The sequence below is a fragment of the Crotalus tigris genome, unplaced genomic scaffold, assembly GCF_016545835.1.
Source record: "Crotalus tigris isolate CLP2741 ecotype Arizona unplaced genomic scaffold, ASM1654583v1 scf7180000024439.5362192, whole genome shotgun sequence".
Lineage (NCBI taxonomy): Eukaryota > Metazoa > Chordata > Lepidosauria > Squamata > Viperidae > Crotalus > Crotalus tigris.
Genome location: NW_024100609.1, coordinates 3,388,666 through 3,415,043, shown reverse-complemented (window position 1 = coordinate 3,415,043; position 26,378 = coordinate 3,388,666). Strand labels below are relative to the sequence as shown.

The 26,378-nt window shown below is 37.4% G+C and overlaps 1 protein-coding gene and 1 long non-coding RNA gene across 4 annotated transcripts in view; one reads left to right on the top strand and one right to left on the bottom strand.

Moving 5' to 3' along the window:
- TAF1B (TATA-box binding protein associated factor, RNA polymerase I subunit B) overlaps nucleotides 1–4,678 on the bottom strand; it is a 42,501-nt gene extending 37,823 nt beyond the window's left edge. For both annotated transcript variants that reach the window (XR_005555246.1, XM_039331886.1), the window contains exons 1-4: nucleotides 4,576–4,678; nucleotides 3,473–3,571; nucleotides 3,176–3,266; nucleotides 664–761 (exon numbers count right to left, since the gene is read on the bottom strand). Coding sequence is in view for 1 of the 2 variants with exons in the window: in XM_039331886.1 (XP_039187820.1) it covers nucleotides 664–761; nucleotides 3,176–3,266; nucleotides 3,473–3,571; nucleotides 4,576–4,593 (306 nt within the window). In the remaining variant the exon portion in view is untranslated. The remainder of the gene's footprint in view (nucleotides 1–663; nucleotides 762–3,175; nucleotides 3,267–3,472; nucleotides 3,572–4,575) is intronic.
- The window catches only part of LOC120302870, a 36,922-nt gene continuing 15,211 nt past the window's right edge, over nucleotides 4,668–26,378 (top strand). The window contains exons 1-3 of one of the 2 annotated variants that reach the window (XR_005555247.1): nucleotides 4,668–4,720; nucleotides 5,775–5,835; nucleotides 17,491–17,628. This is a non-coding gene — a long non-coding RNA (uncharacterized LOC120302870). The other variant, XR_005555248.1, reaches the window with a different exon arrangement.

Genomic DNA, 26,378 nt, shown 5'->3' with positions numbered 1-26,378 from the left:
TCTTAAAAACTTCCAGTGCTGGAGCATTGATTAAAAACGTATTACCTTTGTTTTAAATTTTATTTTTGCTTTGATATGGCTTAACTAATAAACTGTATGGGGACATATCATTTTTACTTTATACCTATTAATGTTTTAGATGTGTATCACTGCGTAATAAATGCATTAATATAGTAAGAGGAATGTCACATTATGCAATTTTTTTGCCAGTAACTAGCATATCATTGTATCATAGATGCTTTCTTATTGTTTGATCTTTCTGTTTTTACTGTAAACCGCACACAGTTTTCTGTGAGTTGGGCAGTCTCCAAATCTAATAATAAATAATATTACCACCCAAAACATCAAATAATAATTGTAGTACAAAGAGCTTTTAGGAAAACTTTATCCTACACATAAAGCATTTCTACAAGTTATCAATTACTTGACATGTGCATAATAGATATCTGGTAGTTTTTTTTTTCCTTCTTATTCTAAATCAAGGTTCCATATTATATATATAAAAAACCCCACAAAGCCATTATGTGGGCTTTTTATATTTTGGTTTGCTTAGTGTGTATTGCAGGAATGCAGGCATATAGTAGCAGACTGTGTAAGCCTAGAAAAGTGCTTTATTTTTTCAAATAGTTAAGCAAACTGTGATTACTGAAAAGAGCAAAATACCTTCATCTGAGAAGAAACTCCTAAAGACTGCAGAGCTTCAGCTTGTTTTCGAAGAATATACTGAAAGCCTTCACATATGAACCAGTCCCAGCCTTTATCTGAAAATTAAGAGAAAGTGAAATCCTACCAGTAGCTTATGTTTGTCAGGTATCAAATTATATCAGTCAGAAACTTTAAGAATGGGTTCTTAAATATACTTAAGCAAATACTGAAAACAGGCAAAGATAAATTGCACAATCAACATTTACCCACCAGATAGACCTAGAAGATGACAATGACAAACCAATTTTGTATCATGCCAAAAGTCCTACATGATGTATATCAGGAGTGTCAAACTCAATTTCATTGAGGGCCACATCAGCATTGCGGTTGCCCTTGGGGGGCCGGGTGGGTGTGGCCAGGGTGGGTGCAGCCTACTGGGTGGGCATGACCAGCTCTACATCGTTCACGTCAAGGGTGCCTGGGCAGGAGTGGGACAGATCTGAGAGTCTCTGGCAGAAGGGGGTGGGACCGGGGCAAGTGCCAAGGCATGGTGCATTTCTTCATTCCTCACAAAGGGTGACACCTCTCCAGCATGCACCCAGGGGGCAGGGCCAACGCAGCAGGGACTGGTTCTTCACTGTTTCCGGACAGCCTTGTGGAGCTAACACTGACTGCATTTCAGCATAGATGGCCATCACAAAATTGTACATTGGCTCCCGGCCGGCCTGGGTCAGGGCCAAGGCAGCGGGGGCCGTTCCCTCACTGTTTCCAGGATGGCTTCGCGGGCCACATGAAACCACTTCGTGGGCCGCATCCGGCCTCTGGGCCTTGTGTTTGACATGTCTGATGTATATTATCAGCATACTGTTATACCCAATCCCAAAGTGACAGATGACCCAATCCAGCAGATTCATACTGATTTCAAACAGAAGGAGTAAAAGTATCTAGCCTTGTGGCACTCCATTTCTCAGGGGCGCGAAGCCCAATCTCTGCCTTCCATCAACATGTGAAACATGTAAAAGCAACATGAAGAAAGGAGAACCCATGTACCAGTGTCTCCTACACCTCATTCTTCCAGGTGGTCCAGAAGGATATCTTGATCAAGTGTTAAAGGCCTTGAAGAGTCTTTAGCAATCAAGAATTAAGGCCCTTGCACCACCCCCTTCCCAGCTCCAATAGAAGTCACTGAAAAGCACGACAGTGCTGTTTCACCTAATACAGGTGATCCTTAGCTTATTATTGCTTATTCAGTGACTTTTCAAACTTGCATAAGGGAGACTTGTGATAAGTCCTGAGTTCTGGTTGTCACAGCAAGCTGCCATGATGTGATCACAACTGCCAATATTCCCTGCGTTGTTTAACGATGACTGTTCCAGTCCCTATTGCTATCCTAACTTGAGAATTATCTATATTCTGATCTAAAACACAACCGAAAAGGATTGAGATAATCTATTTTCTCCAGGACACTTTTTAAAGAACTCACTGTGTATCCATTAGCACTATAAAAATTAATATAAGTATTGCTCTGTGTTTTTAATTGTTACAAGTCAATAGTAAAATACTTTATGCCCTAGAAAATGTTAGAGGTTGACAAAAATGGCAAAAGTTGCAGTGTTGTTCTTTTTTTAAAAGACGGAAGGGTAGAGAAAACCATTTAGATCAGTGATTCTCAACCTTTCTAATGCCGCGACCCCATAATACAGTTCCCCATGTTGTGGTGACCCCCAACCACTTATACATTACCGGGTGCCAGGGGCGTGGCCAAAGAAAAGGGGAAAAAAATGGCGGACAGCCTGGTTTGGCGACCCCCGTGAAATGGTCGTTCGACCCCAAATGGGGTCCCGACCCACAGGTTGAGAACCACTGATTTAGATCCAGATTAGCGCTCTCTCATATAATCTGGAGGAGCCATAATCAATTTACATGTTTTGTTTGAATAAATTTGGCATGCTTGAATCTATTATTACTCTGTATACTCTTCTTATAGTTGTTTTTTATAAATACTAATCCTAATGCACTTTTAACAGTATTGATTCTGAAACTCATATCCTCAATTTTGAGAATTAAAAAAAAAAGATTCTGAAAGGTTGTCTTGCAAAACATGACTTTTAGAAAACACAATAAAGTTGAATCCATGTAAATTATTGATTTTGGATTCTTATCACTGTGCAACCATGTGTCTAGAGCAGCGGTCCCCAACGTTTCCAGCTCTGAGAAACAGCAGTGCTGGAGGGAGGGGGAAGGTTTTGTGCCTGTACCTGCCACTTGCGAAAAATGGCACGTGTGTGCTCACCCACTGCTTGCGCAATCCAGTTTTAAATGGGCAACAGCTCAGTACCAGGCTGCAGGACCGGAGGATTAGTTTCTTAAGTTGATGCTAAAACTCCAGCTATGAATAAATCTATAACCCACAGAAGAACTGATTTAAACAAGCATACCATATTGGATGAGAAGGCTGTAAATTGTATATGATGGGAAAGATCAATATTTTATACTTTTATAACAAACTGATAAAAAAAATAAATCTTACCAAATTTATTCTTCTTTTTTCTTAATCCTCTAGAGATAGACTGTGCCCTTGCATTAGTAGTAACATCAGTAGTTTGAACTTCTCTAGTCTTCTGCAAGTTTTGAAAAGATGTATTTTTAATACATATGCCCAAAATTATTCGGCCTTTTTACACTACAGCTAAAACAACTAGACTAGGTCTACAACTATTAAAGAAGTTCATATACTTCATTCGAGTCTTTGATATTAATATTTAAAGATTTACACTTAAACTTAAGGTGAGTTTTAAAATTTGAAAATAAATAACAGCAACCTTACTTCTATGACAGTGTGGCAAGATGTGCAGTAAAATCTGCCTTCTTCTGTAATGCTCCAGCTGACAGCAGAACAATATCCACAAGGTTCATTGTAGTCTCTCTAAAACAATGTGAAAATGTCCATACTTTTCATTCTATACAAATGCACAATGCAATAAATATTTAAGAAAAAAATTCAGCATATAATAGCAAGCATTTTATTTAACCCTAACATTCGTATGTAACATGGCTTTTAAAACTGCATATCTGCAAATAAATTCAGGGCTGTTTCCTTCAACTAAGCATGAATAAAATTGCACTTGATTTTGTGACATACAATCCTATGTATGTTTACTAAACAAAAAGCCCCTTTCTTGCAGAGATTATTTTATAAAAACAAAGCGCTACCATCACTATTATTCAACTGCTAAATATTAACTGACAATTGTGCTTCTTTGCTTTGCAACTCAAATCCACAAATCCTGTAGCACAATTGGGGAAGGGCATAAAATGGTGGGGAGAGAATCAACAACTCCTCTCCACTATTAAGATGCATAACTTCATCACCCAGATATACAGAGTTTTGAATGTTGCAAATTTTATTGTCTTTTCCCTGAGCCAAATCATTCAAGGAAAAGCAGCATGGGAAGAGGTTGGCAACTCCAACATCCCACCTTACAGAGGGATGGAAATACAAACAGAAATGATGAGATTAGTTGCACAAAATCCAGACTATCATTAGATGGCCGTTAAGAAAGTATGCTGTGCCTTTTTACTGCTGTAACTTGGTCTTTCAGTTTTACATCCAGATCGTAACTCCCAGGTTAAATATGTCCTCAAGCTGTGTCTTTCCTCTCAAAAGAGTCCTGAATTCAACCAATTAAACTTCCTCCACCTTGGCGGGGAAATAAAAAAAGCAAACAGCCCCCAAATAGCTACCGACGGGCTGTTACAGATAGAAGAGTCGTGCTTAAAAAAACAAACAGATCCCACCTACGGCATTATTTGTCCGCAAATGAATAAATTATTTTCCCGCTCCCCCCCCCCTTTAACATGCAATACGAGCTTCCTAGTCGCGTTGGTTGCTGAAAAGCCCCCACTCCCAGCTACACCCCCCAACCTCACCGCGTCCTCTTCCTCCATCGCGCGACCCGTTTCACGCGTTAGAGATCATCGCGACTGCGCCATAGCAACCAATTTGCGAGATGCCGGGGAGCAACGGAAACAACTACCGCCCGGGAAACGAGACCTCTTGCTCTTGGGTTCCGAGGTTGGTAATAACATGGGCCATTTTCTGCTTGACGGTTTTGAAGATTTTTAAGTTGTGTGGCTCTTAAATCGAAGTCCAGCTTGTCTTCAAAGGATGATGGCTGGAAATGCAAAGTAGGAATGTTTATTTTGAGTGAAGGAATGGATGAATGACTATTGGACACAGGCAATTTAGCCACCGCAACAAACGTTCCAGGATATTTTTTAAAAACGTAAAGTGCTGGTAAGTGTAGGGAGGTGGTTAGTTAAAAGCAGAGAGGCCTAGTTAAGATAGAGCAACGTTTCTTAAAGCAGGGTTCTAGGGCTCCCCCAAGATCCTCCTCAGACACCTGCAAAATCAAAATTATTTGCAGCCTATGTTGAAAAATAATACAATATTAAAATCCCATCAATCATGAGAAGCAGTAGCAGCAGCAGAGGCATCTTTCTAAAATTTTAATATGGTAAATATTGACAAAAAAAAAAAAAAACCCTCACGCAAACGAGAAAGCTGTTTTGGCGTCCTCCAAATTTTTTTAAAAGCAACGAGCAAATCCTGAGAGAAAGAAAGTTTAAGAAACACTGGGTACTAGAGACCCAAGTTTATATTATGTGTGAATCTCCCCCCTCTTTCCATTACAGCTGCTTTAATAGGGAGATATCCTTGCCCCCTCTCTGCCAGATGTTCTTGTCCTGGCATATGTCACATTAGCCTTATAAACTGAAGTGCTGGGAATTGGAAGTTTAGTGAGAGTTAGAGAAATGCATGCTGCTTATTTCTGCTAGAGATCAAAAGTGTCTGATTCTATTTATACATTAACCAGTTTTGTTTGAACAAGGGACTACAGTTGGTTTAAATTATGGTCTATCAATAACAGTGGTATATTATTTGGCTTTCTTGGGAAAATGCAAAGTAATAAACTGGGTTTAATTTAAAATAAACAGATACCTCCAATCACCTCCTTGCAGCAATATTGTAAGAGAGGAAGAGTACAATGGCTCTTATTATTTTACAGCTACAATCCAAACATAGCTGTCTCTCTATATTTGGCTAAATTTTATTTACATTCGTTTAGGCCATTTATAATCCACATTTCTGGCAAGCAGTGAATATTCAAGGAAGCTAAAAACATTAAGGTAAAGAAAGAATCTGAAAAAATACAAATGTAATTTGATCCTAAAGCTAACTAACAACTAGTTTCACTATAAGATACTGATACATTTTTTCCAAACAATTATTGTTGTGATACTTTAGATCAGTGGTTCTCAACCTTTTTAATGTCGCGACCCCCAACCGGTGGTAAGTCGAGGACTACTCAACCGGTCGTAAGTTGCGGACTACTTAACTGGTCATAAGTCAAGGACTACTCAACTGGTGCAGCACCGTTTGCAGAATGGGACTCAAGAGAGTCTATTCTATTGGCTTTCAAAAGCCAATAGAATAAAAGGAAGTAGCACAGCTAAGGAAAAGGGGGAAAAAAATGGCAGACTGCGTTGTTTGGCGACCCCCGTGAAATGGTCGTTCAACCCCAAATAAGATCCCGACCCACAGGTTGAGAACCACTGCTTTAGATTGAACACTGTGTATAATAGAAATTAAAGAGAAGATTATGTGTTTTATGTTGTTTTTCTTTCTTTTATGATTTTACTTCTCCTGAGAGCAGAAACTGATTTCACCAGTTCAAAGATACTATCAAATGTACAGTTATTTTCTTATCTGGCCCCTGTAGTACTTTTAACATGCAGCATTGTTTTATAATTAGTAATCAATTTTTACCTTTTCTGCATATTAATATTTTACAGATGCAATTCAAATTATAGAACCGGTACAAATAAAAATAAATAACAATTTTGTTTCCCTTTCCTACTAAAGAAGTCAAAAATATATATTTGCTGTTGGAAATGTGTTATCAGAATAACATTCTGTAATATACTACATTTTGTGCATTTCATATATTGTCAACTTTATCAATTAAAAATTTCAAATCATAGATATTAACTATGCAAACTTTCTCCTGCACTTGTCAATATGAAATTAGTTTTTCCAAATCCTGGTTTTTATACTGCAAACTTATTTTTATGGTCATTATACTAGAATTTGAATTACTAAACTACTGCATAGCCTGCACATTTTTTTAAAATTCTCATTTATTTTACAAAGATTATCTGGAGTCTCAACTATTGCATAATCTGTTGCTTGCTTTAGGACTCAGTATCTCATGTGAACTAAGAAATACGGAGTTTTAATTCTTTTATAGCAATTAATATATAGAAACTTGAAACCCGCTATCCTGGGTCCAAAGTTTTGGAAACCAGGCTCTGCCTGTCACAAGCCAGGACAAAGAGTGAGTGATGGAGGAATAATACCTCTTTAAAAAAAACCTTGGTTCAGCTGGCCCAGCTGGTAGCAATAATAATAATAATAATAATAATAATAATAATAATAACGATACCTGTAATACCATCAAACATCTACATCTGCCTATCCCAGGTCCTGGGTAAGGACTCGATAGGTAGACAAAATGCCAAATCCAGTCTGAACATCTGGCTGACTGTACGATGATTGAGAATAATATAATAATAATAATAATAATAATAATAATAATAATAATAATAATAATAATAATAATAAAGTTGGAAGGAACCTTGGAGGTCATCAAGTCCAACCCCCTGTTTAGGCAGGAAACCCTATACCATTTCAGACAAATGGCTGTCCAGTCTCTTCTTAAAAACTTCCAGTGTTGGAGCATTCACCGCTTCTGGAGGCAGGTTATTCCACTGGTTAATTGTTCTAACTATCAGGAAGTTTCTCCTTAGTTCTAGGTTGCTTCTCTCCTTGATTAGTTTCCATTTGTTGCTTCTTGTCCTGCCCTCAGGCGTTTTGGAAAATAGCTTGACTCCCTCTTCTTTGTAAGGGCCCCTTTCCAGGGTTATAGGAGAAGATGATCAACGGTTTTGAAGATGGAATAGGACCCTATGTCCCAATGGCAGATAAAGGGCCACAACTATCTTTACTTAGCAGTGTCTATATTTCAGTGAAGCGGCTGCAAAAGTGTCTTCTCTAGGGGAGCGACCTCTTAATACCTGGCAGTAGGTATAAAGTGCCTTCAACAACAGATGGAGTGACACATCGGTTGGAATTGGAGTACCTCAGTGGTATCAGTCAAATTCTGGATCTGAGGGTGCAGCCTTGGCAACTTTTGCAACCAGTACTATGGTTCCAATTTGGAAGGGCAAGGGTGACATGCTAAATGCTCGAATTATCAACTGACTTGGCTCCTGTGTCACACCATGAAAATATTTGAACAGGTTATCGATGTCAGGCTCTGCAGGATTGTCTCCATCACTCTGAATCAATGTGGCTTTCTGAAAGGGAATGATGGACACCATTCACAGTGCTTGGTTGCTTTTGTGAGAAGACCAAGCCCGTCCACATGGTATTCTTTGACCTGGAAAAGGCCTTTGATCGTGTCCCACAAAAACTTATTTAGCACATCCTATGATCCCACAATCTCCTTGAAGTCTACATCTGGTGGATTCAACTATTGTACCATAGTGTCACTAGCATGATCTGATGTGCAGTGGGAACATTGCCTCCCTTCACCATCAACATCAGAGTACATCAAACACTGGCACTTTCACCCCTACTGTTTGTTCTTTGCTTGGGTACTATGACGCTTGATCTCTAATCGCCTCATCCATGATCACTTCTCTGCCAAAAACGTCTTCTTGGCGAATGAGCAATGTGAAGACCTCCAAGAGCAAACGTGGCAATAGAATGAATGCCTCTGAAAATTTGGTCTTTGACTGAACATCAAGAAAACGGAATATATGGACTGTGCCCCCCAAACCAATGAAACCATCCGCTTTGATGGAGAAGATCTGAAGAAAGTAGAGCAATTCAAGAATCTTGGTTCCTTCATATGCAGTGACAGTGATAGCTTTCCAGATGTCCACGCCCATGTCAGTGCCACTTGGATGAAGTGGCCCTAGGTGACTGGAGTCCTGTGTGATGCCCCTATGCTTCAAGTCGAAGATTTACATAACAATAATGCACCCAGTTGCCCTCTACAAATTGGAATGCTGGCCAGTGACAGCAAAGCATCATGCTCACGTGATGGAAATGCAAAGTCTCCGAAGGTATCTTGGACTAATGCGATTCAACCACATCATGAACGATGACATCTGATGTTAACTGGGAGTCACACCAATCATAGCAAAAATGCAGGAAGAAAGGCATGGACGCAGTAAAGAAGATTCAGTGGCAAGGACAGCCATGCGTCTGGACCCTGATACCAAGAATCGGTGGATGGTGAACGGCTCACATCAAGGAGGACATGAAATGCATGGATGGCATCCCTGAAGATGCCCTGGATCGATCTAAATGGAGACAAATATGGACCCCACCGTAGAGCGAGAATAACGCTAAGATATATTAAAACTTGGCAGTATGTAATTTATCGACATATATAATTACTTTTCATAGAGAAGGCTTACACAACATAGTAACTAGTTTTACTCACAAACTAGCCTACCAAATTTTAGTCTGCTGTGTTGCATGAATATAGCCTGTGTAATAAATTTATGGTTTAATGAGTTCTATGTACGGTACCCAAGTTTAACTGAGTAAACCAGTGGTTAATACAACCATGCAAACATTTGTCATGCAAACACAATCCTTGAGTAGCAAACTAGTTAATTACATTTCAGCTGGTATTTTGTGAATATAAATGTGCTGCAGAAGATCTGTATCATATTGTCTAGTGTTTCTTCCTATGGATGAAAACTGGGCCAGATAATTTGATTGAAAAGTATACACCCATGGTATATCCACCCTTTTTATCTATTTGCTTAATTGCATCTTTAAGGAAGCATTTAAACTGTGAAAATAATACAGAGGAAGTGTTTGGTCCTGGTTTAATATGCATGGAAGTATCCAAGGCATAAAGCCAGTCTCACAAGTCACCAATGCTATAAACAAGCATTCAAATGTCAAATAAACAAAGTGCATGTGGGGAAAAGGGGGGGGGTATTTGTATTATCAATTGGTAACAATGGAGATATCTTTAAAACTCGATATATCACTGTGGAGGGAGAGCAAGTTGGTGCAGTTGATTTCATGCTGACCTTTTCCCCTCCCTCAAAAAAACCCCCAGACATTCTTAATTTCAGGTTGGAAAGTGCTTATGAGTGAAATCTCACGGAAGAGACATTGAAATAGTTATAAATAGCTATCAAACTGAAAAAAATTAAATATTCAAATTTGGAGTGCAAATAAATGCATGCTGAAAAAATAATAATCCTGAAACAGTTATATAATTATTGGAAGTCAAATTAATCATTTCAGTTCCTCCTCCATTTACTCATCTGACCTAATACGAGTGGAGACTTTCTTTCTGTCTTACATGCTCACAAGCCTGCTGGGGAAAGCAAGTCCTGCCTTTGAATAATGGCATGAATATAACTGGTTATTCAACATATAAAATTATGTGTTAACCTTTGTCCCTAATTACAGGTTACTCAAGCATACTGAGTCCTTGATAGGAATATGATAATTTTGGAGTTAGGAGACAGTCTGTCTTCTCGCTTCAGTTCAGTTTCTAATTAAAAGGATTGCATGCAGTATATTCAAGTTGATGCACACTCTGATAAATTATATGCCTGGTGGACTCCAACTAGCAACATTTCTAATGAGCAAGATTCCACGGCTAATATTAAATATTAATATTAAATTCTGATCTTTGTTTTCCCAAACCTGCAAAGCTGAATAAGCATACTTACCGTAAATTGAATACAAAACCATTTATCTCCTTTGCTATAATGAAAGTCTGCTTTTGAGCCGTATTGTTAAAGTAGTATTTGCTTTTAGAATACAGTCAGACTCTCTCAGATGAAGCTTAAAAACAAGAGTTTCAGGGAAGGGTCCCCAAGGAACATCCCAATTATTTTTTGCAAGCCCCTGATAAAGAAGGGTTACAGATAATTGCTTCTCATCATAGACTTCCGAGTACTGTACATCTTTTTGATACACTGAGATGCCATTTTCTGAAGCCACCTTGCAAAGCAGGCTGTATTTTTCACTTTATATATTGCATAATGCAGAGCAGAAACACTTCTCTTGCATTCTGTCTTTCTTCTTTCTGGCTGCTAAGGAGAAATTGCTATCACTATAAACTACTTCTGCAAACCTGTTGGATGGAGAGCCAAAATGTGGTGTCCCGAATACTGTATGTATTTAGTGACTGACTGTGAACCTTGAGTTTCCGGCAAAAAAACAGGCATTGAAGAAAGCTCATAATCAAAATTTTAAAAAATGGCAGGAAACAACAAACCAGCCACTAAGAATACTATTAAAACATAGGAAACACTGTTAAAAGCATAACTAGCAGAGACTACACCCAACCAATTTAAGCCTGATTCAGCTCCCAACCGTGCTTACTCACCAAAGACTAACCAGATTTAAACAAAAAGAAAAAAGAAAACAAGATTTTCTTGCCAGTGAGTGGATAACAGGGAGGGAACGTGTCTGATCTCCATCACAAGGAATTGTAAAGCTTGTAACAACCACAGAAATGCTAGTTGATAAATTCCTACCTGTACAGTAGGTGTTTAGTCTACCCAGCACCAGAGACTTCATATCATAAACCCTGAATGGGATCTCACTTCTCTGTTCAGGACAGATGTGCAATTTGAGATTTTTTTTGCATACACAACTGTTGCTTGGAGACCAGATGGCAAATATGGGCAGAAAGGCTTCCTCCTGTGAACCAATCATGCCTGTTTCTGGACCATGAGGATCCCCAGATAGTTATTCATACCTTGCTCATTGCACATGGACTATTGGATTGTAATGGTGGACTATTACAGCACATTCTACATGATACTCTTATTAAGGTCCACTTGAAAGTTGTAGCTGGTCTAGCATACAGCAGTGCAGGCAGTTATGGTAATGCTGTGGTATGCCCATTTTACATTTCTGCTTTGTGAGCTATACTATTGATTGTTTTTTAAGTGAAAGCCCACATTGGACCCATGAATAAACAATTCTTGGAAAATTGTTTTCAGTCTATCAGTCAGAATCATTGTAAACAATTTGTAATCATTATTCAATAATGACATAGGCCATAGTTTCTTGTTAAAGTCAAATCTTGTCTCTTTTTAGGTATTAGTGCTATATTGGCATCTTTCTGTCCTGTGAGATATTGTAGACTAGTTCACCATGTTTTGTGAAAGTTATAAAAGTTCATCCTTAAAACATCTATAATAAGAATCTGTAATCCATTTGGTTCAGGCATCTTTCTTGGTTTACCGTATATTCCAGCGTATAAGACAACTTTTGAGAGCGTCGAAACAGCCTCCGAACTCGGGGGTCGTCTTATACGCCGAGTCGTCTTATATGCCGGAAATAAGGTAGTTTCTGGTGTATAAGACGACTTTCTAGGCATGCGACTTGGCGTCGATCGTCTTATACGCCGGAAATACCGGTAGTTTCCAGCATATAAGACGACTTTCTAGGCATGCGACTCGGCGTTGATGGTCTTGCGACTCGGCGTCGATGGTCTTGCGACCCGGCGTCGAACTAGGGGGTCGTCTTATGTTTTTTATAGCTTCAGAAACTTCATTTATAGTTAAAATCCATTCACAATCTGTTTCTGTTCCTCTATAATCCCCGGTAAATTTTGTTTCTTTTGATATTCATCTATCTTCACTAAAGAGTTGTCACTTGTTTTATACAAGTTAGAATAATATTGATTAAATACTTTTTGCATATCCATATTATCCGTTAGTACAATGTCCCCCTCTTGCTGCGTCAATATAATTTTATTTTCCTTTTCCTTTCTTAATTTATATGCCAACCATTTGTTTAGCAACCTCATTGTTTATTCCTTTACATAGTTCTTCCATTTCTATAATTGCTAACCTACATAACTATCAAGGTAAAAGCTTAATTTGTTGAGAAATACTTATTTTCTCTAGAAATTTCTTTAATTCTTTTTATCTCAATCAAAATAGCTTGTGTTTTCTCTTGCCTGTTCTTTTTGAGTTCCCTACAAAATAACTTTTGATAAAAGGTTTTCTTGTGCCTCAACTCATTCTTAAGTCAGTACTTTGTTTATGTTATTTTCAAAAAAGTCTTTCAATTTCTTTTCTGCTTTTCTGTCTCATATAAAAGAACTGGATTTCCTTTTACAAACCAAACTTATAGGAGTATGACCTGAAAAAGTCTTTGGTAAGATCTCTATTTTAAAAACCTTGGTAGCTAAAATTCTTTGAAATCCACATCATATTTAGTGTTGAAAAGGATCTATGTCTTTTAGAAAAGAAAATATAGCCTCTTGAATTGCCATTTTTCTGTCTTCGTAGGTTCACTAGCCCTAAAATGTCCATCAAATAAAAGAAATCTTTTAGTAACTTGCCTTAAGTGACTTTAATATTTTTCTTAGAACTTGGGTCAGTTGTGGGGAGATCACTCTGTTCCAATCCCCCATCAAGCTCCAATTTTCATAAGAAACTTATTAGTCTTTCCATAAATCCTTTACAGAGCAGTACTTTTTCTTGGGGCATAGATTCCCAGTATCAGTGTTTTAGTCCCAAGTAAATTAACATCCACTCCAATAAATCTACCATGGTCATCAGTCAACACAAGTTCTGGTTTCAGTTTGGAATTAATGTAGAAAACAACTCCATTTCTTTTCTTTTTCTTTTTTGTTCCTGATGAAATAAATGTGATAAATGAAATAGTTATGCCCTTTTTTCAAATAACAATGTATGTGATACTTACAGGCAAATTATATTTTGTTTTAATGTTTTAAAATCATGATTTTTTTTCTCTTTTGAGGATCATTTGCTCCATTTAGATTCAGTGTTAAAAACTTGTAATCTACAATCAAGCCAAACGTTTAGCATCAGTATTTGATCAAATTTGGACGTTTGGCAACTGGCTCATATTTACGATGGTTGCAGTGTCTTTTGCAACCTACTGACAAGCAAAGTCAATGGGGAAGCCAGATTCACTTAATAAATGTGTTACTAACTTGACAATTGCAATGATGCACTTAACAACTGTGGCAAAAAAAGGTTGTAAAATGGGACAAAACTCACTTATCAACTGTCTTGCTTAGGAACGTAAGTTTTGGGCCCCAATTGTGGACATAAATCAGGGACTACCTGTACTGAAAACAAACTCTTAGAACATTGCCAAGAGGCATTTTGTTCTTCAGCTCTACCTGTTCAGCCTTTATATTGTAATTGGATTCCATAGGAGCATCTCAAAGGAAACAAAGAATAAATTGTGTGTGCCTAAAGTTCCCTCACACTTGGTATAGAAACTGTTGGCAATAAATCAGTAAATTGCGTTGTTTTTCTGAAAAGGGAGGGGTTGCCACCTGGTGGAGATAGATTATATTACAGTAACATACATTACTATAGATAAAATCTCAGCAATTCTTACTGTAGAAAACCTTATTTGTTTTATAATGCAGTTCATAATAGAGTATTGGAGGCATAGTTCTGTTTGTTTAATTCATTAAATGGGTATTTCCAATTTTCGATTCCAGGGAGGAAAGAATTTGGTGATGTCATAATAGTGAACGTATTTTCATTCTATTGATTGATTAGCATTAAAACTGCAAAAACTTTAATTTAGTAAAAGGTGTTCATTTCCTTTTGTTAACAGTTCTAACAAATTAAAGGTTTTAGTAAAAAGTAATATTTAACCAGATGATAACAGCTAGCTGACCAAATTGTCAGGGCTGGACAAACGATCAATTATTATAAAATACCCACTGGATAGAGTATATCCAGTGTTCAAAACTGAGAATGTCTTTGCAAATTATACACAATTATTAATATGCCTGATAATGATGGAAATGATGGAAATCTGATGGAAAGATCAATAAAAAAGTGAGTGTTAACTCTGATGGAAAGCAACGGATTTCAATAATATGAAAGTGTTAAACTACAGTGTGTATATGTGGTCCCTGATAAAATGTTAGCATCACAAAATCATGCTGTTCGACATTTCATCTGATTGGATGGATCATTCAAGAGTACTAAGATATACATGTGAAAAAATGGAATTAAAACTTATACATTTGAATTTTTAAGGAAACTTGCCTATCCTGTTATTATTCTAATTATGAAAGTGGACATTAATATAATGTTCAGATTTTTCCTTTTTTTGAATAATGTTCAGATTTTTTTCAAACATCTCTGATGAATGAAAGCAAAGGCCAATTTAGTCTATCATCCCTTTCATTTGATATATATCCAAACACTGTAGTTATGAGGGGCCCAGAAGAACAATAAGACTGCAACCGCCTTTGATCTCTGTCATTCTTTTGAAAACTGAGTGTCACTTAATCAGGAACAAAATTTCTTTTGATCTCAATTAGCAGTGGCCCAAGTTGTCACTGTGAGGCGTGTCTTTGCTGTCTCCTTCCTCTGCTTTTCACATTCCTTTTCCTTTTCATCAACACACTATGGGGAAGGAGATTGCTTCTGTTATCCATTAGCACAGGGGTCTTCAAACTCGGTCCTTTTATGACTCATGGACTTCAACTCCCAAAATTCCTCAGCCAGTCATGCTGGCTGAGGAATTCTGTGAGTTGAAGTCCGTGCGTGCCGAGTTTGAAGACCCCTGCATTAGCACACAAATGGAGTACCTCCAGTGATATACCTCCAATTATACACTCTGAAAACAGAACTCTGAGTAAGACTTTTCACCTTGGTGGGAATTCTGGAGAGCCGTGCCAGTCATTTTTCTACAGTCACACTACTTCCATTGGGAAAGCAATCCAAGTACTTTTCTAGAACATTTGTTTATCCAATTTGATACTTTGCTCAGAGGAGATTGCAAAATTGCTCCCTTCATGAGCTGCAGGTATCTTGGTATATTTACAGAAAATCAGGCATCTTTTCCCACAAAGCACTCTATAAAGAACAGGAATATTCACAGGTGTTGATAATTATTCATGGAAATAATATTCTCTGCAGTGAAATTAGCTTGTTTTCCAAAATCGGTTTTTGTTGCTCTCCTACTGTTAAACCTATCCTCATTCTCACCACTCATATATTTATAAGAGATAATAATAGGAATCCATCATCTTCCATTCTTTAAATTAACTGTTCTCAGTCTAAATTGTTTAGAGTCTTCCAAGTTCAACACTATTGTGTTCTACTATATAATTTACTATACTTTGACTGAACATTTGCTAAATATTACTGTAACTAGCTATTGTAACTTTCTTAATTTCTAGAAAACATTGTGCTATTGTCATGAAGTTTATGGATAAATTATATGTTCTCATTCTTATTCATACTTCTGGGATCTAGAGTTTGCATAAACAGAACAAAGGATAGCAACTATACAACTTTACATCTTGATGGGAAGCTCCACCATAAGTCATATTTATTTTAAAATATGGTGCCAAAGATTATTTGGATTAAGTACAAATATAAAACAGAGAACAGACACGTTCTAAACTCACAACATCACGGGATGTGTTGCGATGTATCACTATTTTTTTTCCATTGCCAGCAATGGAGTGGGTGTGGTTTCACCATGATGCATCTGGCCTGCAGGCTGGCAGCTTGACACCCCTGTTCTAAAATACCGGTAAATATAACCACATACTAAAATAACAAAAATTGTGAAAAATGAGGGACTTCCGAGGAAGAAATGGCAAACTGATGACCACTGTGGTAGAATGAAGAGCTACTGAGTATGAAAACTAGCTCATCATATTTGCTCTCCAGACAAGGAGAGGACCTGAGATTGCCCTCAAGTGCTCTAGAAAGTTGGTCCTTTTGAGGAGACTGCAAGACAGCAGTCTTTGGTGGGTTTAGAGCTCTGGGAGATGAGGAAATAGCAGTCTTGCTCAAAATACAGTCAGTGACTTTAAAACAGTGGTTCTCAACCTGTGGGTCGGGACCCCATTTGGGGTTGAACGACCATTTCACGGAGGTCGCCAAACAACGCAGTCCGCCATTTTTTTCCACCTTTTCCTTAGCTGTGCTACTCCCTTTTATTCTATTGGCTTTTGAAAGCCAATACAATAGACTCTCTTGAATAGAGTCTAATTCTATTGGCTTTCAAAAGCCAATAGGAATTGTCCAGGCTGTCTCTGCCCTGCTGAGCCCGCCAAAATTCCCATTCTGCAAACAGTGCTGCACCAGTTGAGTAGTCCTCGACTTACGACAGGTCGAGTAGTCCTCAACTTACGACCGGTTGGGGGGTCGCGGCATTAAAAAGGTTGAGAACCACTGCTTTAAAAGGACATTGGGCTTGCATATTTCCTTTTCTAAACACTTTTTGAAATGGCTTGTTAATTGCTTTTCAGATAATAAGAAGCTTTGATTTGATAAATTTGAACACTGAGTGAATATTCTTCAGTCCTCAGCAAAAGATGTTTTAAGTATAAGTTTAGGACAAAACATTTCTTAAAAATAATGCAAACAGCCAAAGTGTGAAAGAAAGAATCCCATGGGGAAATGCTTGTGTTTTGAATTTTTTTTTTTTTAAAAAAAAAACATGACAGGATAGGACTCTGAAGGTTGGACACTAGAGGGAACCAGAAGGAACTAAAGATTAAAAGAAAAGAAAACTTAAACTTACAAAGACAGAACGAATACATTAACATTGGACATATTGAAAAGTATTTTTGAATAATGGACTCAGAAGTTAATTTTAAGTATGTCCGGACAGTATTTAAAAATTCCAAATTCCATCAAATATGACTTTGGAGGAAAAACTTACACCTTGATATACCTTTGTGCTCCTTTTCTTTCCAGAATTCTGACTCATCTCCTAAAGACAAAAGCCTTCTTCTTCCTGAATACGGTTGGGGAAAATCTCTTCCTCTCTATGTAAGCAGCCCAGGTCACACTCAAGATCATGGAAAAGAGCTGATAGTCTGGAACAATGTGAAGGTAAGTTGGTTCTACAATATCACCTTCAACTGTACCACTACCTTTGGCCATTTTGCCTCCATGCCTTGGTGTCATAATTTAAGGGTACTAGTGGAACACAAATAGACAACTGAAGATCATCAAAATAGTAAAGGTTGCAATAAAAGGCTTTAATATCCTGGTGCATTGTATTGTGCTTTGCTTGTTGGAATTTCAGAAAGCAGTTCCCAAAGAGAACTTAAAAACATTTGGTTAACACAATTGAAATTAATAGAAGGAAAAGAAAAGAAAGAAAAATTCTAAATAAAAAGCAATATATTGGAAAAATGTTATAAATAATACCTATGCGGAGTCCTTAGTGCTCTCTGAGCTTGGCTGTTTTCTTGCAGACATTTCATTACTCAACTAGATAACATCATCAGTGCTAAAAGGCAGACAGGTTTGCTTTCTGTTTATATACTAATGACTTGGTGGGAGTGTTCTTTGGCTTAACAACATGGTAAAAAAGTTAAATTTGGGCACAACGAACTGAACAACTGCCTTACTTAGCAATGGAAATTCTGGTCCCAATTGTAGTCGTAAGTCAAGGACATAGCATAGCATGTCCTTGACTTATAGCATCATATAGTCTTTTACTTATCCAGTTACTTATCTATATTTCACATATAAATTGTTCCTAAATAAATATTATGAATTAGACGATTTTCAAATTCAGTCAATTTTCTCAATAGTCAATAATAATAATAATAATAATAATAATAATAATAATAATAATAATAGAGTTGGAAGGGACCTTGGAGGTCATCTAGTCCAACCCCCTGCTCAGGCAGGCAACCCTATGCCATTTCTGACAAATGGTTGTCCAGTCTCTTCTTAAAAATTTTCAGTGTTGAAGCATTCACAACTTCTGGAGGCAGGTTGTTCCACTGATTAATTGTTCTAACCAGGAAATTTCTCCTTAATTCTAGGTTGGTTCTCTCATTGATTAGTTTCCATCTGTTGCTTCTTGTCCTGCCTTCAGGTGCTCTGGAGAATAGCTTCTTCTTTGTGGCAACCCCTGAGATATTGGAACATTGCTATCATGTCACCCTTCGTCCTTCTCTTCATTAAACTAGACATACCCAATTCCAGCAATTGTTCTTTTTATGTTTTAGCCTCCAGTCCCCTAATCATCTTTGTTGCCCTTCTCTGTACTCTTTCTAGAGTCTCCACAGAGTCTCCTTATTTCTATAATTCTTTTTTCATTGTGCTGTTTATTAGGAAGTATCAAAATCAATTTAATACATAAGAACACATATGCAATATGATGTAAAAAAAGATACCATTATGGTACTGCAAAATTTGTAGGCTGGACTTCCACTTTCTTTATAGCTTGCTAGTTTGATGGAAGGTAATCGATAGAGTTATAAAGTAGTCATAAGGGATCAGTTGCCCACGTCGGAATCTGAGTGAATTGTCTGTATATGCTGATTTATTGGTAGAATTCACTTGCAGATAGAAAATCTAATGTAGATTTAGATCACACATGCACAGCCGCATGTATGCCAAACTATAGTGCTATGAAAGAATGACATGCATACAGTAATATTGCCACCCAGGTGACACCATTGCTTGCATCCCAACATTTGACACAAATAAGTTCAGTCATGGCCCTGTGCCTATTCCCTGTGGATCCATGCAGACTTCTGGTTCCAGCACTTTCAGGTCTGTTGTAAACACAGGAGAATCTACATTGAGCATACTGGCTAGGAATTTAGGAAGCTTACACTTCTGGGGGTGCTGAAATGGGAAAGGCAGCTCTAGGGCCTCACAGAGGGGCTGATGTTTCTGACAACGCTGAGGATCAAAACAGAAGTGGTGAAGCCCCAAATGCCTGGAATATGTTCTTTGTCAAGGCTCTTCAAATTAAAATCTGATTATGAAAACATTTGATTAAAATACATCATACAAGTTGGGTTTGTACTGTCAAACAAATTGCTGGATTTGCTCAAAGCGTTATAGGAATTTGAAAAAACAAACAGCCCTTATCATATTGATCAATGTTTGTTTGTTTGTTTGTTTTTAAAAAAGACTGATTTGCCCAAATGAGAAACTCTTTACATTATGTCAAAAATGAAAGCCAAGTTAAAAGTTATGAGTAAAAAGAGTAAAGCCTTTTTTTTCATGTCAGGCTTGACTTCTGGTGACCATCAACGTGGCCATGCAGTTTTCTTAACAACAGACCTGAAGTGGCTGGCCACTGCTCCCTTTGGGGATGTTTTTCAACTTTCAACTAGCCTACTAACACTCTGGTATTTCCTAGAGATTTCCTATTTAAATTCTAGCCAGGCCCAACCCTGTTTAGTTTCCAGGCCCAGAAAAGACACCCATGGCTACTAAGATTATGCCTTAAGAAGAAGAAAAAATCTTAATGCAAAATTCAAAAATCTTTCATTCTGTGCAAAGTCCTTTGACATTCAGGATTGTTAAATAGGGGTAGGTATTCGGTGGTTGTTTGGCAGTAAATGTAGCAGAGAATTACTGAACCATCAAAGAGGCAGACAGGAAAACAGATTTTTGTAACCTGGCAACAATGCAAGGTTTCTACAAGATAAGAGAAAAAAAAATAATTGGGGAGAAATTTTTGGAAACAAAATTGGCCGTTGACTACAACTAAAGAAAAAAATTCTCTAGGAGGGCTACAATCATTAAAAGAACGAAGGAATATTTGCAATCAAGTTTTTTCAAATGTTAAATACAGATACAGTTTTTTAAGTGTTACAGACCAATCGTACTTTTTCTGCTCCAAAACAGATGTTTCAGAAAGCTTTTACAAACACATTGTATACATGGAGTTAGGAGAAGGAAAATCACACACACTAGACTCATTCCGTATGTTGACATTGGATATTAGTATAAAGGTCTGGTGCCATACAATCACTGTTATGTTTTAAATCAGTGTAGCTGTATTCTGTGCCTCTAGAATTGAGAGCAGTTTTACAACAGCATATAAATTTGATTTTAGGGTAGGTCTGAAATATCAATATATCATTGGTCTGGGTGGTGTGAAGAAGATAGAAGCTGCATTCCCACACATGCTTAACTTGGATTCTGAATTAACCCATTTTCTGGATTCAGACAATATATCAAAGCATAAACTAGCCAAATATTGTTGGGTTTGTACAACATAGTAAGTATAAAAAAAATGTAACTGAAACTAAAAGTGGCCAAGCTTAGGACTGTTGTCTGTGGATAAACTGCCCTTGAATTTTTAAACAAAATATTGTGAAAAATGTATCTGGCAGATAAGCTGATCCACATTTTTTATGATATTTTAGTTAAAAGTTCAAGGGACTGCTTAATGGGGATGGGCTTATACATGAATATTTAAGGAAAATATGGGTATTTATTACCATGTTTACTTTGTGAGGATGCTCATTCATGGCTAAGCGAAACTCAATTTTTGGGGTACATTTTGGCACCTAGAATTCTTGGTTTATCCACAAGTAAATATATTAGGCAAAGGCACACGCTAGGTGTGTTTAGCTGATGTGCAAGTTCTTCGAATGCAGCTGAACTGGGCATCCTGCTATATATTGCTTTGATTTCATGACAAAAATAATGTTCTTTCTAATAATAAATATTGAAGGGGATTTCAATAATATAAAACATTGTTTCTTTTTATTTGTCTCTTGGAAGAGAATTTGGTACCAAAGAAGATTCGGAATGCTATTATTTTTATAGATTGTGTTAATGTCCTAACTTTGCCCTGTCTGTATGGCTAAGTTGCAAAGTTGGCAACACTAGAAAGTTGTATTTCTTAGATGTGCTGGGTTTTTTTTTTCTCTCTTTGCCAGAAAGACTCCACATTGAAAACTTGTTTAAAACTAAGCCAATACAACCTTTGAAATTCTAAATTATTATGGCTGGGCATGCTCTGAACATAATACAGAAGCAGCACTCCTAATGAAATCACCTGGAAAAAAGAGGTGACTGTTTTACAGCGATGACTCAAGTGACTCTTAAAACAATAGTATCTTTTTCAGATTTGTCTGAAAAGGGATAGGCTGCTTTAACGTATAGCAGTGTTGGCACTCATAGAAAGTTCAAAGTATTTTCTTCAAGTCACTTTGAAAGCATGCCTCCTCCTGATAAATATTTATAATACCTTTTCTTTCAAAAAAAGTACTTTTTATATATCATGCAATGCACGTGTACATTTTGTTAGAAAAAATAGCAACCTACATCCTGAAACCTACATCCAGTAGAATATAAACACTATTGGGATAGCTCAACTTTGCTTTTATAATGAATAAGAAGGAATGCTAATTTATGTTCAAAGAATATTATTTCCTGGATGTATGAATAGAGAGAAATTGCTCTTCAGTTTATAGGTTATGTCTTAAACAAAAAGCAAACTAGTTGGCCATTTAAAAAAAAAAATCCAAAATTCCTATTAGGATGATAGTTTTCATCATTCTGTAGTTTACTAAATGACATTATAATTATTTCTAATTCATTTCTTACAAAGCCTTTCAACTCTGTTTTTGGAAAGCCTGCTCTTTTAGTTTTAGTTTAGTTTAGTTATCAACAAACAACAATAATTTTCTTGTGTGTTCTGAAATATACACTTTTTGCTACTGTATATAAACTGTAATCGACTCTAGACCCATCGGACAGCATGGATATATAACAATGCAATCAATTTTGCTTTTAAAATTTGCTAACAACTTTTCCCAACTTTTCCCTCAAATAATCCAAATACACAAGGATTTTCTTTTTTTAAAACCCATACATACCCTCAGCTTATAGGCATCATAATTGCACTCTGTCCAATTGCTTACAACCAGCTCAGGAATTGCCAGTAATGGAGAAATGCTATCAATCCCTGCACCCTATTCAAATACATATTTCTATCATTTTTCTAATTAACTCTTATCTTTCTATTTAAATGTTTATAAATTGAATTGTAGTGTGACTTTAATAAAACACAGCTATTTTTCACTTCGTGCTAGGAAGAAGATAGAATTAAATTACAATGTTTTATTCCTTTTTATAACAAATAACCCGAAGGCAAGATTTATAAGAGGCTGGAAATAAGGATACATTGTGTTTAAGTAAACCATCACTTTCTTTCCCTGAATTATTCCCAAAAGTTTAATAATTCTGAAGCATTATTTAAACATAGTTCAACAGAAGTGGAACTGAAAGTTCTACAATGCATTTATTCTAGCCATATATTATTCAGCAGCATATTTCCTCACAAGTTTTCTTTTATTAACTCACAACTTTTTTACAAACAGAGTTAAAATGATATTATCTGCTATTTCATTCTCGCTTACTGATGCCTTCTAGTTTCACTAACTGGGTTTGAGTGATAAATTATTCAATTTTTTAAAAAAAATCCTCTTTTAATTGCTGCACACTATGCTAGTTGGCTCCCTCTTTGCTACAATTCCCTGGGTGACCTTTGATCAGACACTTTCAGAATGACTTCTCAATAGTGTTGTAAAAGTAAAATGTAGATAGGAATACTCACAAAGCATGCAGAATAAAAGTCTAACATTTCAAAAGAATCTCTTTGGGTGCTGGTATTTATATAACACTTCTGTTTACCTGTCTCTTTATTTAAAAAAAAATAGATAGAGCAGTTGCTACTCCAAGGGTCTTATAATTTAAAAAGTCATGGAAGAGAAAGAGAGAAAATGTGCCAAAACAAGAAATACGTAATTATTTCAGTTACTTGTGTTTTGGCTTAGTACACTGAATTATAGAACCCACATTATAATCTAAGATGTTGTAAGGCAGAGGTCCTCAACCTTTTGGCCACAGGGACCGGTTCTGTGGAGAGAGGTTTTTCCACAGACTGGAGGGTGCGTGGTTTTGTGTGCTGCCTGAATCTCGCTTTGCTTATTTGTGCGGACCAATTGCTGGCATGCCGCGGCCCGGTACTGGTCCACAGACCGGTGTTGGGGACCCCTATTCTAAGGAACAGTGATTTTGGAGGAGGCATATAATAGAAAAAAACGAGGATATTCCCAATTCCAGGCATAAAGGAAAATTAGCAAACTTATTTATGGGAATAGAAGAATCAGTAAAGCAATTGGAGCTGGATAAGAAAATTACGTGCCAACAATGAAGCCTCTGGGCCATTGTGCTTTGTATTGAATCCAGATCTCTACAGCTCTAAAGCAATCCTTCCCTGGTTTGGGTAAAGATAGAGGGATCCAAGATGGTGGCCATTTAGGTTTGGGAAAAGTGCTAAGTATGAAATCTTGGAGAAAGGGTGAGAGAGGGCATAGTAATATCACTAGTAACTGACTTTTTGCTGAGCATGTGCTAAGAACCCAACCAACTCTTGGCAAGTTAGCTTGCCTCCCGAGGCACAGGGCAGGAAGACTATTTAATGCTACCAATCAAAGCACATTTATTTATTTTATATATTAGATTTTAATCCTGCCTTTATTAATTTACAAGTAATTCAAAACTGCAAACATACCTTTTCTTCATTTCTTCTCCTATTTTGTCCATAGCAAACCTATGAGGTGGTTGGGTTGAGAGAGAGTGACTGGCTCAAAGTACCCAACTGTCATTCATGCCTAAGGCGGGTCTAGAACGCTCAGTCTCCTGGTTTCTAGGCTAGCACCTTAACCTGAATGAATGGATGATCTACAGTAGTGGTGGTGAACCTATGGCATGTGCTGTCACCCCAGTCCTAGGCCTTCAGCTGGGTTTTATAAAACCTTTTCACTTTAGGCCTCCACCGCTGTGCGCAAAAAAAAAAAAGGTTCAATCAATCAGTCAATTTCAACTTCTCGCGGGAAAAAAAATCTTGCAAAGTTGGGATTGATTGAACTTTTTAGTCCCACCCAGTCTGCCTTTACCACCGCAGCCACGCCCAGCCAATGGGCCACGCCCAGCCAATGGGCCACACCCACCCGGCACCTGACGATGCATAAGTGGGTTTTGTGTTGCAGTTTGGGCACTCGGTCTCTAAAAGGTTCGCCATCACTGATCTACAGTATTTTACAGTATAACTGATAAGGCTTTCTGGGAAATGCCAACAGCACTCGCATATGATTACATCCACATCTGAGGTTCAATCAGTAAATGTACTGTCGGATTTTTATGCATTAATTGTTAGATTTTTGTCTCTGACCAAGGGTTGATCTTAAGAAATTTGTGAGAATCAGGACCTCTTAGTTGGCTCTAGAAACAAAGCAGGATCCAATTCAACCTGTAATTGCATGATTGCTACCAATAAATATCTGAATAATGGCTGGGTTCTTATGGTAACTATGGTTTTTGGGAGGAAGCCAATTTTTTGCATCCAAATGATGTACAAACTATACATTTGGATCATATAGCAAACTAGACAAAAATATGACGGATTTGATTGTGGTTCAATGTCTCTTGTGAACTCAACAAATCTGAATGCCTACCAATAAAGAGAATTCTTCTCCTGTCTGTTCTGGAACAGGGTCAGGTCGTAAGAGTGCTGCTCAGCCAGGAACACTTTCAGAGAAGCCAGGGGTCTAGTCTGTGCACAAAGAGACCTTTGTAACCAAATTTACCGAATCACAGGGACAGTGCTCTGAGTAATATGGGCTGGCTGTATCTAGACATCCTTGCATTTTCCCAGGACAAGCTACGTGAGGGGCCTTGTGGAAAATGAAAAGATAGCTAAATTTAGCCAGTAAGTGGTGTTCAGAGTACCAAGCCAAAAAAAGGGAGAATCTTCCTAGAATAGACCTTAATTCATGTGCACTTAAAATATAGATTTATCTTGATCTGTAGCATATGGCTACAAATCAAGATCTATTTATTAGGTCAAATGACAGACTCTATATTCCCCATCAGTAAAAGAGATATATCTGTACAAGTGTGTAATACTGCACATATAGTTTGCTTTATAACTTGTTTGGGCCTAGAAACTTGTTACCAGCTTGTTCCTTCTTTTTCTTTCAAAGCATAGCACCAAGTAGTCTTATGTTCTGGGTGAGTAACTGAAAATATTACATTATGCCTGATATCACTTTACTAAAGTCATTTATCTATGTAATTTGTATTTGCTTTTGTCTGGAAAAATTCTCTGGGTCATTTCAGATATAACCTCCTAGAAAAAAGAGGAAGTTCTTTCTGAGTAGAGTTCAATTCTTGATTGCATAAAAATGTTCACACTACCAATAGAGGAGAATATTTGTAGCTCAGGGTTAAATCCTGGGGTCTGTGGTGCTCTCTGAGCTTGGTTGTTTTCTTGCAGACATTTCATTACCCAGCTAGCTAACCTCATCAGTGCACTGATGAAATGTCTACAAAAAAACAACCAAGCTCAGAGAGCACCAAGGACCCCACAATGTCCATGCTGTTTCTTGCCAGCTTTTGTTTGCTTTACTTCCAAATTTAGCCTACAATCCTGATGCTCTCCTCTCCAAATATGTATATTAATGATGTTGCCATTTAGCTTCACCCAGCAACTTTACTAGTAATAGTAATAGTAGTAAAGTTGGAAGGGACCTTGGAGGTCATCTAATCCAACCCCCTGCTCAGGCAGGAAACCCTATACCATTTTGGACAAATGGCTGTCCAGTCTCTTCTTAAAAACTTCCAGTGTTGGAGCATTTACTGCTTCTGGAGGCAGGCTGTTCCACTGATTAATTGTTCTCACTGTCAGGAAGTTTATCCTTAGTTCTAGGTTGCTTCTCTCCTTGATTAGTTTCCACCCGTTGCTTCTTGTCCTGCCTTCAGGTGCTTTGGAAAATAGCTTAATTCCCTCTTCTTTATGGCAGCCC